Source organism: Cyrtonyx montezumae, unplaced genomic scaffold (genome assembly GCF_038088225.1).
Source record: "Cyrtonyx montezumae isolate F1298 unplaced genomic scaffold, pur_monq_1.0 scaffold_25, whole genome shotgun sequence".
Classification (NCBI taxonomy): Eukaryota; Metazoa; Chordata; class Aves; order Galliformes; family Odontophoridae; genus Cyrtonyx; species Cyrtonyx montezumae.
Window position 1 is genome coordinate 3,942,511 of NW_027071992.1, and position 15,755 is coordinate 3,958,265.

Consider the following 15,755-nt stretch of genomic DNA (forward strand, 5'->3'; position numbering starts at 1 on the left):
CAAAAATGCAAGCTCTTGCAGATTTATCAGAATGAGCAACTCAGATTTCGCTTTTCCAATGAAAAGAGCTCTCTTTACAATACTTCTGTTGTACTGTGAACAATTCATGAAGCTTTCTTTGAATTTCAGAACATCTGTTCAATCACTATGAAACAGTTAAAGCTCAGCTAATAATAAAAGCTTTGCTTGAATAATGTATATGACTCAGGCTTAACATTTCTACTGCATGGTACAGACTGTAGGGAAACAAAAGCTATATAATCTTCTTGCCCTTCTACCATGGGGGAGGATATCTTCTGTATTATCCATACTTAAAATAGAGAGGTGAAACCTAAAGTTTAATTTCAGCTTAGTCAGTGGAGAGACTTTCCTTAATTTCAGTTGGAGTTTAATATGCATACAGTGTTTACAGAGGTATCAACATACACTGGCTGTTTGTACCACTTGACAGAGGCTCTTTTTACTGTTGATGAAATTTTAATTTAAACTTGTGTATTTTTTTGTCTCCTAGCCTCTCATTCAGCACGTATTTTTACTTTTTCCATTGCCTTTGTGTGGAATTAAATTCAATGAATTAAATAACTCTGAAGCTGCAAACTGAATCAGGACAAAGAAGAGGACAGAAAATGATCTGCTCAGCAAAGGTGTATACATCATCTCATCATTGTACTTCACATCTCTCAACTGTTGTGCACATTACTGCTCCAGCAGTGACCTCTGTGATTGCTATACTATTTTTACCCTTAATCTCCACCTGTGTTTCAGATAAACTTGTATAATGCAAATCTACCTATCCATCTGTCTATTATAGATTCCACATAGCTAGTTAGATATAGTTTAAACTAATGGAGCCAAATAAAATGAAAAACCCTTCACTGAATTAAGGATTACTTTTTGTAAGCTTTCTTGTAATCTTCTAGTATTATTTTAAGGAAATGTATGTATCACAAAATAAATGCTGGAAAATCAAGTATTCTTTGAACTTTGGTACAATACATAATACAAAGTTATCCGCAATTTTATATCATTCTCAACAATAGCAGGAATGAGATGAGCCCACATTTACATCACAAAAGCATAGTATATTCTGTCCATAGCATGCAGTTCTTCCCCCTCTTATCCAAGTAGTCACAGGATTTCATCAGGTAGCCACCACCCTAGTATCCTAGCACTGCTATCCTTCCATCCTCAGATATGTTTGTACCAGTCAGTTAACTGTGACTGGACTGCTTTATTTTCCTTAGGGCTTCTAAGCAGACTTGTGGTAAAAAAACCCCACAAATCCAAGCATGTTACAAGCATTAAATAATTTTGTATAATATTCTGAGAAACTGTTCACATATCAACATGTGAAAAAGACAAAGGATATGACTTTGAGACCATTTCATATAGAGATGTGTAAGATTCTGGGAATGTAATGAATCCTGGACTCCTTTTTCCCATAGATATTCCCACAAGTTCTACTGAGTGTGACACCAGGAATTACCTCTCCATGTCTGTACACTTTTGTTTCAAGAAATTACAAACAATATACCAGATTCTTGTGATTCTTGACCATAATAATAATACTGCCTTAAACCTACATAAGCAGTATGTATCTCAGTATAAATGCCTACTTTTAAACCTCTTACCATTCATTTGTCATACAGGCTTACTTACATAATCAGAAATATTAGTACCTTGCTCCAATATTGCAAAGCTAGGTAACAGCATGATTGCAATCTGCAGCCTAGGATTTCTTAAAATATTTATCTAAAATGTATAATTACAATGACAACAAAAAATGCAAGTTGTATCTGTAGATGATTCTAAGAAATTTATATGTAAATGTGTGTAGGCATTAGACCTTGGGAATCCGTACTTTCACACTGACATGCTATGATGATCCAGTGATTATACTAATATTTTATAGTCCCTTACAGTAAAATGAAAATATTCTTACTGTCTATACATCAATCAGCAAAGCTCTTTTATTTGCTATTTTTACACATTCAAATGCAATGATATGCTTTGTGAGTTATCAGTGAAAATCTAAGAGCAAGAAATAATTGTGACTGGATACAGAAACAAATGCTGGAGGGTACTTAATAACTGTGAGGTAATTCTGGGTTTGCTCAGCATAGGATCTTTGGATCCTCAGTGATAATATAGAAAAAGGACCATCACATTCAGCAGCTTCCATAGGTAGAAATTATGTCAGCGATTTCCTCTTGTATCTGTCAGCTAAGCCAGGACTGTTTATTTAATCAGAAAAATAATAAATATTGGAAACATACAAAGTCAAAAAGGTAGACATACAGCATGTAAAGAAATAAGAGCTGAATTTTGTGAACACTTCAGAGGCACTTAAGCTAGTTCAGAGTATCTTGCTTCCCAGGAAACTATAATTCATGTTTTTAAAAGTATTAACAAGTGTAAGATCTGTGTTTGACACTGATCCCTAAGGCACAAAGCTATGTAACTCATATGATGGAGGAGGACAAATAAAGCAAAACCAAGACGAGAAGAGAAGCTCCAGATCCCAGTTAAGTGAACTCATCTGTTGCTTGGCAAAGTCTGAGAAAGATTTTTCTATCCAGAAATTCTGCTGGAGTGTTATACTGATCCAGAAGAGATTTCAGAATATTTCTTGGAAGAGCCAGAACATGAGCTGCCATCTCTCATTTCAGCCATTTCTCCGGTAGGTAATTTGCTACTGTCACCTGGTTCTGGCAAAACAGCAAGGCCCTTAAAGCAATTATGTGAGGGAATGCAGGAAGACACAGTGCTGCACTGAAAACTAGACTGCATCACTCTTTTTTTCTCATCTACAGTGATATAAATTTTAACTACTTCACCGCAGTACTGCAGACACTCCCATCAGTGTACGACTTACCAAGAAAGGTCTGAGAAACAGAGGAATTCTGCCTTTATAACAAAATTATGTGCAAAAGATACAACATATGACACTGAACAATTAGAGTAAAAAAGAGATGAGATGTCCAAGGAAGTATTAACACGTATTAGTTAGTCAGAAACCTTGAGACTGTAGAGAGGAGTAACAAAGTGTATGATCAGATAATCAAAGACTTAATACAGGCAACAAGGTTGAATTAAGACTACTTGGACCTCTTTCATTATAGCAATTGCAAACTTTCTAAATGTTGAATTCTGCAGTCATAAGATAAAATCATAGAATCTTTTGAGTTATAAGAGACTTTCAGAGGTCATCTAGTTCAACTCATCTGCAAAGAACGGGGACACTTACAGCTAGATGAGGTTGCTGAGAGCCCTGTCTAGCCTGATGATAACCACATAGGTTCATAGGTTCATAGTAAGCTATGAACATGATAACCACATGCAGGGACAGGGCATCTGTCACCAATCTGGGCAACCTGTTCCAGTCTTATTGTAGGTGACTTCATTATATTTAGTATAAATCTCCTTTTCTTTAGTTTCAAACCATCTTGTCCTACCACCATGGACCCTGCTAAACAGTCTGTCTCTGTTCTTACACCCCCGCTTTAGATACTGAAAAGCTGCTCTCAGGTCTCCCTGGAACCTTCACTTCTCCAGGCTGAACAGCCCCAGCTCTCTCAGTCTGTCCTTGCAGGAGAGGCATTCCATCCCTTGGATCATTTCCGTGTCTCTCTATTTTCAGCACTGGGCTTTTGCAGTGTATGTACCTTACAAACAAATTTATTACAGTGCACTTACCTCAGCTTACTTACTGCATAACACAGCTGGAAATATTTATGTTTTTTGGCCCCAATGTAACTGTTAAATCTCAAAAAAAACAAAAAAACAGACTGTCTGACTTTTCTAGCAGAGGCGGTATGACAGTACTAAGTTAATTTAAAGCATGTAAGTAAGAATGAAATTTCTCTACAGGAAGGTTGATATATGCTATTTAGTATATATAGGAGTGTTTCTTCAGTAGGATGGAAAGATAAGGGGAGATGAGAAGATTGGTGCTGAGAAAGAGAGTGAAAATAGCTGAAGCTGAGGCCTTCAAACTAGTGTGGTGTTTCATAAAAGAGCATCTGTTTTCCAGCAGGGAGCCTTGGCATGCTTCCTCTTGGGAGAAGATCATCAGCATCAGCTCAGTGTTTTAGCTTTATCAGTTCTGTAGCTTATTTGATAATGTCTGGTTAAGAGAGCAGTTCCCCTATTATTATTTATTACCTGCAGGTTAGTCAGAACAGTCTGCATGTTAGTCTACTTTAATCTCTATAGGAATATAAACTGGTGGAAACTTATGGGAGATTTCAAAACTCAAAAAAATACTTATCCAACAGTTCAGAGGACTAGAAAATGGAAAATATTACATCCACATGGAAACTGTTGCCTTCATAATCAACTTTCAAGATAAAGCAAGAAATTAGGTGCAGGGAATAACATCCAACATGATTTAAGAGTTCAGTGAACTTAGTACTGGAAGTATTGGAAATGTTCACTGTGGTACTCCTTGTGGCCAAAAGAAACATGTCTATTTTAGTGAAAAACTGCTGAAAAACTGAACAGTTGAAAAGGTAAAAAAAGCTATACGCTATCAGTAACACAATATATTTTATACTGGTGACATTATCAACTCTTTGTTGATTTCTAGAGATATATTTATGCACTTTGCCTACACTATAGTACCAGGCAAAACAAACTAGGTTTGTTATGACCATGTCCAACTGAGTTATGAATACCTCCAAGAATCGAGATTTTGCATGTTCAAAAGTTTGATGACCATCACAGTGAAAAAATACCCGTAACTATAATTTCTCAAGTTGAACGATGCCTTTACAATACTTCCGAGCACTGTAAATATCTAGGAATCCCATGTATAAAGAACAACATTCTGCTGGCTATGTTCCACAATTTAGTTCAACGTGTTAAAATCTCTGTGATTTTATCATTTTTGCCTATTACAATTTTTTCATCAAAGAATGCCATAAAAAGTTGAAGACAAGTTACTGTATTTATTTCTATGGATAAAGGATAAAAATGAACTCCATTCAGGAAGGGCAGAACAGCTACCTTCTTTATGGTCAGATGAGGTACCAGTGCAAATCATAGCAGAAGTACTGCTAGATAGGAAAAGAACTGGCTCATGTTGTAGAGGTGTAGTTTGTTTTATTAAACTTCAGACATGGGACAGAAGTTTAGCTTAAGTTAATCATGTTGACTCCATCCAGAGAAAAAGAGGAGATAGACACACTGGGGTTACTCAGGTCACCTCAAACTACATTCTACTATTACAGAAAGTGCCTTGACAACTGCAGCCAATGCTAGGAAATGTAGTACATTTTGTCCAAAAAAATGATCACAGAATCGCAGAACTGTAGGGGTTGGAAGGGACCTCCAGAGATCATGGAGTCCAGCCCCCTGCCAAAGCAGCTCCCTAGCCCAGGTTGCACAGGTAGGCGTCCAGGTGGGTCTGGAACGTCTCCAGAGAAGGAGACTCCACCACCTCTCTGTGCAGCCTGTGCCAGGGCTCTTTTACTCCCACTGGGAAGAAGTTCCCATGCACATTTGATAATTCATTTTAGAAGCTGGTACATGGCAGCTCTGTTAATTCTGCCTCTTTAAATTTTATAGATTTCATTTTGACTTAAGAAAAATGATAAGAAGCTCAAGTTATCAATTATAAACATCCAATTATTATTTTCATAATGTAAAGTACCACTGGCTAGATATAGAAGATGCATTACAGGACTTCTCCGGAAACGCACGAAGCTTATCACAGGACAAGAGCTTTGATTTATCTTTACCTGGTATATTCTGCTGAGATATTATCTGGGAAAAGAGTACTTATAAGGAGACCAGATATAATCCCCAAGCTATTGATTGATCTGTTCAGTAAATTATTTCCATTTCTCCATTTTACTTTCGATATGGTCAATATGGTCATCATGCTTAAAGTACTCGGTTTCTGTTGACAGCATTATTTATTTCCTAAATGTCTAAAAATTTTCATAACAGTACAGTTATCAGTTTGATCAGAATCATTCTGCTTAATTTAGAGAACTCTTCAAGTTATTTATTAGTTATTATAGTTACATAGTTAGTATATTTCATTCATCAGCAGCTCCTTATAGGTGGGCCAAACAATAAAATAGGCAAAATATACACTGCGTGTAAAAGAACAGTTGAGAATCAGGACTTCTATGACAGAACTCTGGCAGATTCAGCCCGAAAGGCAAGTGTGGCTAAAGCAGCCAACACACTGACATCACATTGCTGGAAACACAGCACCAGTCAGCTCTGTCAGAGATCACCTTACACAATTCCTAGGAAGCCCACTTGAGACATGGCACTTGAGAGTCATCCAAAATACTTGAGAGTATTAGTATGACAGTATTAGCTCATTATTATGAAATGCAAGGTGAACTTCATCAGCACTATAAGCCCTTGGCATGTTCTCACACTTTCTTTGTCAGAGTTGGAGAGGCGAATGCTGTCCCTGTAGTATTCTCCAAGACACTAGAGCACCTGAATTTGTGTAAAGTAAATGGCGAGTGCAATGGCTTCTTTAGACAACACCTAACATAAGGGTTAGGGGATATATCCATCCAGGCAGTAGTTTTGGGAGGCAAATAAGTTACTTTTTTTTCTATATTTTTCCAGAGAGAACAAATTTCACTTCATCTGAGCCAGTAGGGAAGCTTTAACTCTGTAGAGTCTTGGATCTGGCAAGGCTGAACTATGCGCATAAGGCACAAAGATGACACTCTCAAAGGTCTGTTCAAATGCATTTTGCTTAGGGACACATCAGTTGTTTTCTCAAAGTTAACTCTTGGGAATAAAACTATTTCTGTGGTAAAACTGAAATAATGAAACACAATAAACATACGTTGCAAAAATAACAGAAATCTTTAGTTTTATTAATAGTTATTTTAAATTGTTATGCAGCCTGTGTTGCAGGCCAAGCTTCTTGTTTCCTTCCATTATAATTACTAAGCATGACTGCAATACAGTCTGGCTAGAAGTATCATTCTATGAAGAAAAACATGGAAACGAGGCATTATGGCTACAGCTTCTGTAAAGCTCTAACCCTAACTATAACCCTAAAAAATTAACATCTGTAAGTGCTGAAACTTGACCTGAAATAAAACATCGTGATATACAAGATATTTTTTTCAAAACCTTTCTTTTTGCAGTAGTTACTATAATAACTAAGACAGCTTGGCTTCACTGTGAATTAATTACAGTGAAAATTTTCTAGTTTGTGACCACTCTAATGAAAATAAATTCAGACTTCATAACTACAGGGACATTAGGGATCCATGCCTGACATGACTGACTTCTCTATGAATGATGATAATGAAATGGAAATATCTAAAAAGCTTCAGTAGAATAACTCCTTTTATAGTTTGGTGCTTTGTCTTTCATGAATACCCAAGCATTCCCTGAAAGACTGTTCATTTGTTTAAATCAGTGCCTGTGTGTTTGTGCAATTTAATACCTTTCCGATGAAACTGCAGGGATCCTAGCAGGCATATGGACTTGAGCATTTCTGTTGTGTACATTTCTAAGCAACACTGCAACTGGATATATAGTCTACAGATTTCAGGATGAATTTCACCATCTTCTGGGCTGCAATAAAAAAGGAGAAAAATTTTAGTTAGATGTGTGACTGGAAAAAGCTGAAGGTCATCAATTCCGCTTTCCTACTGCTGCTAACAAGCATATCATAATCTGCTTCACAAACTACTAAGTATATGATGAAAAAAGCTGTTTCTGCTGAACTGCATTTACAACTTTTCAGCAACATGATGCTGTGGAAGACGTTCCTTCCCACAAAATGCGGATTGGAACTAAATGACTTTGGGGTCCCTTTCAACACAAGCCTTTCTGTGATTCTATGAATTCTTCAGCTCTATAAATCTCTGCACTTAAAACATCTAAACTGGCTTGTCTTTGCTAAGACTGCATGGTCCTTATTTTCTTTGGATTTTTATAAAAGATACTTTTTATCAAATAAGTGTCTGAGTTCTCTTTTTCTCTTTTGAATCTTTGACGAGATATTTCCTGGTAATACCTAAATACTCTTTTACCATCCAGTTGCAGTTACCCTGGATCCTGATGCAGCTGCACAAGGAAACTGCAGGGCCACTTTCACAGTCACAGTTGAGGTTACATAGGATGGATCAGATGATTAGGGTTGATCAGATCAACCCTAATCATAAACTAAACAGTTGTAAACCATTAGATTCTACAGTTTCTGTCTGAGACAAAGGGATGAGGCTGGACAGTTCTCTGCAGTGTGTGGTGGTGACAGGATGAGGGGAAATGGCCACAAACTGAGGCACAGGAAATTCCACACAAATGTGTGTGGGAACTTCTTCCCAGTGCAGTGACGGAGCAGTGGCACAGCTGCACAGAGAGGTGGTGGAGTCTCCTTCTCTGGAGACGTTCCAGACCCGCCTGGACGCCTACCTGTGCAACCTGGGCTAGGGAGCTGCTTTGGCAGGAGGTTGGACTCCATGATCTCTAGGGGTACCCCTACAGTTCTGTGATTCTATGAATTCTGTGAATTTCCTTTTTTCCCCAACATTTAAAATATCAGCCATACTGCACTGTGAGGAGAACGGGAAGTTAGAGGCTTGTTTTTTCTTTCAGAAAAGCTGTCTTTCCAGAGGTTACCTGTGGTAACAATTTTGAAAACAGGAACTGTAATCTCATTTCTCCAATTTGCTTTGGACAATATGAAAATAATTTACCCAGATTCAGGATACAGTTCTCAAACATACCTGTAAAACTGTGCATTAAATTTTACTTTTGTAGGCTGAGAATGATGCATTGGCATAAACATACTGCTTTTTAAACTTACTGTTTCTGTGAGTGCTAAAGAAGTCATCTACCTGGTTATAACATGATAAATTGGTTTTCAGAGCCCTCTACTTTCAGCAGGGGAGTAAGTGTTAAGATGGGAAAGTCAGCATTTTAGCCATTACATCTTCAGATATGATGAAATGACAAATGATGCTTTCACAACAATAAGAGTTCTGGAACTCTTTACACTGATTTAATTTCCTATGAATGAACTGGTACTTAAAAAAATGCTCCTGAAAACAAAATAAAATTATACTCACAGATTTCCTTATGGGAACCAAAGCAGCTTACCTGGTAAGCTATTTGTAGCAATACTAGACTGGGTTGCTAATGTTCCAATAACTTCTTAACACCAATCTAGACCAAAGACTTTGAGACCTACAGCAGAGAACGTCTATTTAAACCAGTAAAGTAGGTTCTTTCTGACTAAAGGTAAGAGATCACTATTCATGCTGGGATACATGATCCAGTTGAAATGTTAAGCCCAGATCTTTTGTCAGGAAACCTTAGATGAGGTCTTAGAACCTGTGTTTTAAAGATGACCCTTTTGTTTGTGCAGATACAATTTCACAGGAGCTCTATTCAAATGAAACTCCTGTATTTGAGATTCATGATTATTTCTGACAAAGAAAATCAGACATGGCCTAGATAGAATGTTCCATCTGCCACTTAGTAACACTAAGGAAGAAAATGCTCAGATACATTCTGGATTAAGAAAACAGAAAAAGCCAATATAAAATGGACCTTGGAGTAACGCTTTGCCTGTGGCTCAGTGGGCAGGATTAGGGAGAAGTCTGAGGAACATTTGGTGCAAGGACTTGCCATAATCTGCCTATAATGAGGGAAAAACTGTGTGGTTTTCCTCAAGAGTTACTGTCCATCCCAGTGATATGAGAAATCAAATGGGATAGTGAAGATTTCAAGAACTGTCCAGAAAGAATTTTAGCATTTCCACAGTTCATCAAGGAAGACTACCGATGTTTGTACATGCTAATGAAAATTGTTAAGAACCACAGTAGTGGTAACCTCATTGAAGAATGCTTACTCATGCAAAAAATGCAGCCAGAAAAAAAAAGAGGAGAAAAGAAAGAGAGAGAGAAGGCTGGAAAAGACTACAAACTGAAAAGAAACCACACTGGGCTTAGTAAAAAGGGAAAAAGGAAGATGGGTCCCAACTCCTTGTCTGTTACAACCAGAAATCATCAAAAAGATAGGAAACAACTAGCACACAATGCAGTTACTGTGGATTGTGTTTCTTTAGGACTGTATAAATGTTAATAAACCTGCCCACCAAAGGAGCTTTACCTTCTTTGGCTAGACTGTAATATGAGCAATTCTTTTCAGTCACATCCAATTTTCTACATCTAAACTGACAACTATATTTGCTGAAAAATTGAACCATATGTGCAGTAGGATTCTTTGCCTCAGTGTTGATACAGAATAAAGCTATTGGAGCAGAACAAGAAGTGATCCCTCCTTCCCTAAAGATACTTTGAAGATACATTTTCAGATGCTTGCTCTAATATTTCTTTCTATTCTTAGTGACTCCAGCTCTGAAAATGTTTGATTCTCTTAGGTCCCAGAATATTTTTCCTGAAAAAAATCACTACCTGACATTATTTTTTTTCTTTCACAGTCAAGTCCTTCATTGCATATGAAAAAAAAAGTATATTTGCTAGAAATGGATTCTTGTTCAAATCTCACATTGTTTTCAAAGGATAAGAACATGAATATTTTCAGCAACTGCATAAACAGTAGTTTAACAATTTAGAATGCTAATTCTGAAACTGAAAATTATGCTTAGGAGTGACAGCAATACAAAACACACAAATATACACGAAATTACTCTGAGATAAACTATATAATTCTTAAAATCTGTACCTAATTGAAGATTCCTCACACACTTAGCATTTCTACTAGATATTTTACAATATTTTATAGTACTTTTTATCTTGCCTTAATCCATAGAACTCTTTCTGGTTTAAAAAGGTTAAACCTAAACAGTCTCTGCAGTTGTGTTTGCTGTTTCTTTCACTGTAAAGCAACGTACATATTATGTGAATTGTACTCATTTGATCTGTAATCACTTAGCTGCTGAGATGGGCAGCTCTCTGCATATGCAACAATCATAAATCTAACGCCAATTCTTTTCAAATGGGCAGATGGTAAGAGCAGTTTCTACTGCAATTATACTGGTATTAAGCAAAGAAGATAAAACACATACAGCCCAGATTTAAATTTGATTTGTTTTAGTATAAATCAGGAGTAATTCTTCTGAAGAACACTGTTATTTCTGAACAACACTAGCATATTCAAGTCCAGTATCTAGCAGCTTTGTTTCACATTTATGGCTCCCGATTATTTCACCATTCTCTGTAAGAGTTGCCACAAAACTGGATGAATTTTAAATTAGAGTAGGATTCTGATTTTTGCTGTAAGATGCAGTCTGAGGAGTAAATGTAACTTCCTAAAATTCATCTAACCAACTACCGCACAAACATCTAGCAAAATACTGCATAACCGGAACATGCCATGTTTTCTTCCCCTGGAATAGGGTTTTAACTTTCTAAACTTTAGGTTATATATACTTGTTTCTATTTCTCGAATACAATACATATTTAGATAATAAAAGGACTCAAGGGGGCTTTTATTATTTTGATTTGTCCCACATTTTCCTTACGCGTGCATGAACACTGTTTTCCAGTTAGCACCATGGAATTACTGCATTAGATTTGTATGCAACTTTTTTTCCCCAGTCACACAGAATTATTGGAATACAGTAAGTAATTTCCTTTGAGCTTCCCATACCAGTAATGGGTAGCAAAGCATGTGGAGATCCACATACTTGCCAGAACCAACATCCAGATCCAGAATTTAGCTATCCAAAAATACTGCTCATTTCACTCAATAACTAAAGCCCTTGAGAGCCAATGTCCCAGTATACAGGGAAGCATGTTGAAGTGCCTGATGTTCCTGAATGCCTAAACTTTTCTTCCTGAGAAAGACTTTCTGTCCTAAATAAGACTTTCTGCACTTACACAACTAGTAATGGACAAGCAAGACATTTATTTGCATGTTCCACCTGTAGGACATTGCCTCCTCATGTTCTCTGCGCAAGGTGGAACCTGCACAAAATAAAGCTGCTGCAGATGGCAACAATGACCTTTTTCTGTTCAGTCACAAAAGCATTTTCTCATAAATAGACACAGGTCTACAGATACACTCTTCTCTCTTACCTAATTGAAGCAAAATCCATGAATTTCTACTGAAAACAATGATTCTTTAAAGATTATCACTGCCAGAAGTATGGGAACTTCTTGTCAGTAAATCTCTTGAGGAAGATTTTAATAAAACTGGATTACTACATTTTCTCTGTGTTGTTTCAAATGTTAAAAATTCTTAAGATTTGATATGAGTCATCATCATCATGGGAGCTTTCCTTATGATTTTCAAGGGATTTCTCCCTTTCCTTTGTCACTGGGAGTGAGATTGAGGGCTAGAGCACATGTATAAGAAAACAGAATGTCCCTTAGACTGCTATTTAATCCCTGAGAAGAAGAAATGTTGAACACCTTTCATTAGAAATTCTTCAGCCTTGCTGGCAGAATTTTTAATTGTGCACACTAAGAAACTAGCAACTATACACAAGAAGACTGGCCTGTAAGTCAGTCTGAATTTCTCAGTGGCTTCCTATTCACAGATAAGATGGAACAATCATTGGAAGACACGTTAATAGGTATTTTCATTGACTTTTTTGTTGTAAATCTCATATATTCTTCTGTAAACTCAGATTTCTGAGCAGCATAAAAATATGAACTAGAAGCACCTTTGATATGTACATTTTCAGATCTCTTCTTGTTTTTGTTTTTTGTTTTTTTGTTTTTGTTTTGTTTTGTTTTTCAAGAGAATGGAGGGTCTGTAATTGAACTGCTGGCAAAAATCTTCTCCCATTTGCAAATATAATAACGGAAGTGATACCCAAGAAAAATATTTTTAAATATTTCCAGGCCACTACACTTACTAACAGCCTCAAACTGGTTAATTAGCATTTAACTGCAATACTGACCACAAGCATTCCTTTCACCCAACCAAACTATTCTCTCCTTTGCATGCATATAAGCCTCACTTTTAACTCTTACAGCCACATACTCAGATGCCAACATACATAAAGATTTCTTTTATAATCCTTGATATATGTTCTGTGTTGTTTTTTTAAAGAATCTCCAATTTCACCTCACAGTAATTTCCTATGCCTCTATGTCCAAGTTGTGAGAAATGTTGAACAGGGGACATAATTTTTAGAATGCTGATTATAGATTAATTATTAAATAGATATGTATACTGATTGGTATTCATGTATATAGAGAAGTTAATGCAAATTTGTATTGTTATCCCCAAACTTGTTATTACTCTCACTTCAGTTTCTGTCAGTCCACCTAGTTTCTTGATGAAGACCACTTAAATATTAAAAAATCTCATAATAATACAATCTCATATAACTGCTGTGATAAATTGTGTTGTCACTGTTTAATAACCTCAAGTGTCATACAAGAACTATCACAGCACTGAGCACTTGCCCATGAGCCAGCAGCCTCACCACTGGCATTAAAGCACAGCTGTCACAAGAACAGGAATCACGCTCACTTCCTTCATCCACCATAGAACAGAAATCTCTTGGCTTCTCCCTGTCCACTGAGGTAAGACCAACATGTACTGATAACTTTTATAGCATTTGTACAGTCAGTGCTTCTTGGGCCTACTTTCCCTGAGAGGGCAACACTGCTCCCTGTCAGGATGAATGCAACGGACGTCCCCTGTGGGGAGGAACCAAAGGGAGACTGTATGGACTGCTGCTACGCAGAGTCAGCCCGCTGACTTGTCAGTGAAGCTTCAAGGCACATGTGTTCCCACATTATGAGGAAGGGGAAATCTGCCTAAGAGAGTATTTTGCATGTAGGGTACATGCAAATAGGCACATACAAGCTGGCATACAGCTGAGTAACTATAGCAGGCTTCACTCCAATCCCATTTTCACTAGAAAACTGGAGGCTTTGATTTGCATGTGGAACTAAGAGGATGGGTTCCTTCACACAAAGCAAGTTGTTCCTTTCTTTGGGGGGAGGGAAGGAGTGTAATTCTTCTTAATAATAAAGGTTCTGTATGAAGGAAAGGAATATGGCTACCTTATTACTCTAAACAACCATACTTCTTTCCATGAGGTCTTAAGATTACTTACTTGATATAGAAGCACTTGCTGATTGTCTAAGAAAAGTGGCTTAAATTTTCATTTTTATTTTCCCTCTGCTAAATTATGTTTATTAAATATTTTCTAATATCCTGTCCCTTCCTTACTAGGAATTTCTGTAATTATCACACGAATACAATAGCACCAGGGTGCCATAGCACAGAACTCCAAGAAATTCACATTACTATCACAGCCACACCTCTGCAGTCTGACAGCTCTGATATATACAAGCACTAGAAGTACTTACAAAAAAAGAAAATGCTAATGTTTGTTTAAAAGCCATTAATTTCATTTGTGTGGCTCATTAGGCTGCTATTGAAATTATAAGCAACTTTTTTTGTAAGTACGACTAAAATAGATCTATAATATCATTACATTTCTTTTATATTTTGACCACTGGTAAAATTGATGTTTTTCTTTCTATAAAATTCTGACTTTTATATTTGGTAAAGTTATTCAATTGAACGTGTTTATGAAGTACTATCAAGAAGTGTAATGTTTTTCTTCCTAAGATGATATTACAGAAATACCTATAGAGGGGGCTCTCATACCAGCCATTATATTTTCTACCTCTTGTAGGAACAGTGAATGTGCCGCTTTGAATAACCATTTTAAGATACAATAATTCATGTTTAACATGTCCCTCCTTAAAGGCAGGGAAGGTAAAGAGAAGGTAAAGAGTTAATAAAGAAAAAAGTAAAGTGTGAAAACACTTTATATTTTTCAACTCCAAAGAAACATATAATTTTTTTCTTTTCAAAATTTTTGACAGATGATCTTATTCTACAGCCAAAATGTTTGTTAGAACTGGACAACACTTTCAGGCTTTTCTGAATTGCTACTTGTATACAGCATTCACAGTTCCATTGAAATAACTGAAATTTAAGTCTGCTAGAACTAAACAAAGCTGCTATAAATCTGAATTTAACTTATAAGCTTTAGTCGCAGCAGAGCATGTGACTGTTTTAGAGAATTACTTCGCTATTCCTATCAGCAACACTTAAAAATGCATGCAAATGTACTATCTGTGGTTAAAAAAATCAGCTAAATTATCAAAAGCATTTGATATACCTTTTGGCAAGCACTGACAAATAACATACTTTAATATACAGCAAAATATCATTTTAATGAACAGTAACAGTAGAGGTGAAGTATTATGAGATGATCTACATCTGTAATAAGGAATATGCATTTTGGATTTATCACATCAGTTAGAAGAAAATAAGCCTTTGGCAAATCAAAAGTGAAAATGAATTGATCACATCAATGCAGTGCTCCACAGTGCAGTTTAGAAATACATATCAGCTGCAAAAAGTGCTGTAAGACCAACCTCGGAGATTATGGTTCTGCTAGAAAATAAGGTGTGACATACACTGCAGAAAATAAATGATTATTTTCTTTTCTTGCTGAGGGCAAGCAGCCAGAGGCTCCTCTTCTAATGATTCAGGTGCAACTTAAGCTGCCTCTGCTCTTCTATCTTAAGCACATCATTTACTTTTTTATAACGTAACCATTCATGCTTTTGAGTAGAAAAATCAACTGAGTACATTCTCCTTTGTACAGATTTTGAGAAAACATTATTTGTGTTCCTCCCATCTGCTAGGGTTATTGTTTTTTTTCTTCTAAAATACATGTATTTCATGCACATTGCTCCAGTTTCAGCATTGCATGTTATTTTTATGTTCTACTAATGTGCTGTAATAAT

General features: G+C 36.5%; 1 protein-coding gene across 1 annotated transcript in view; it reads right to left on the bottom strand.

Annotated features, from left to right (window-relative positions):
* Positions 1 to 15,755, bottom strand: part of RGS7BP (regulator of G protein signaling 7 binding protein) — a 36,570-nt gene that overhangs the window by 5,788 nt on the left and 15,027 nt on the right. Inside the window, exon 3 of the mRNA XM_065739834.1 lies at positions 7,436 to 7,566. Within this exon, the coding sequence (XP_065595906.1) occupies positions 7,436 to 7,566 (131 nt within the window). The remainder of the gene's footprint in view (positions 1 to 7,435; positions 7,567 to 15,755) is intronic.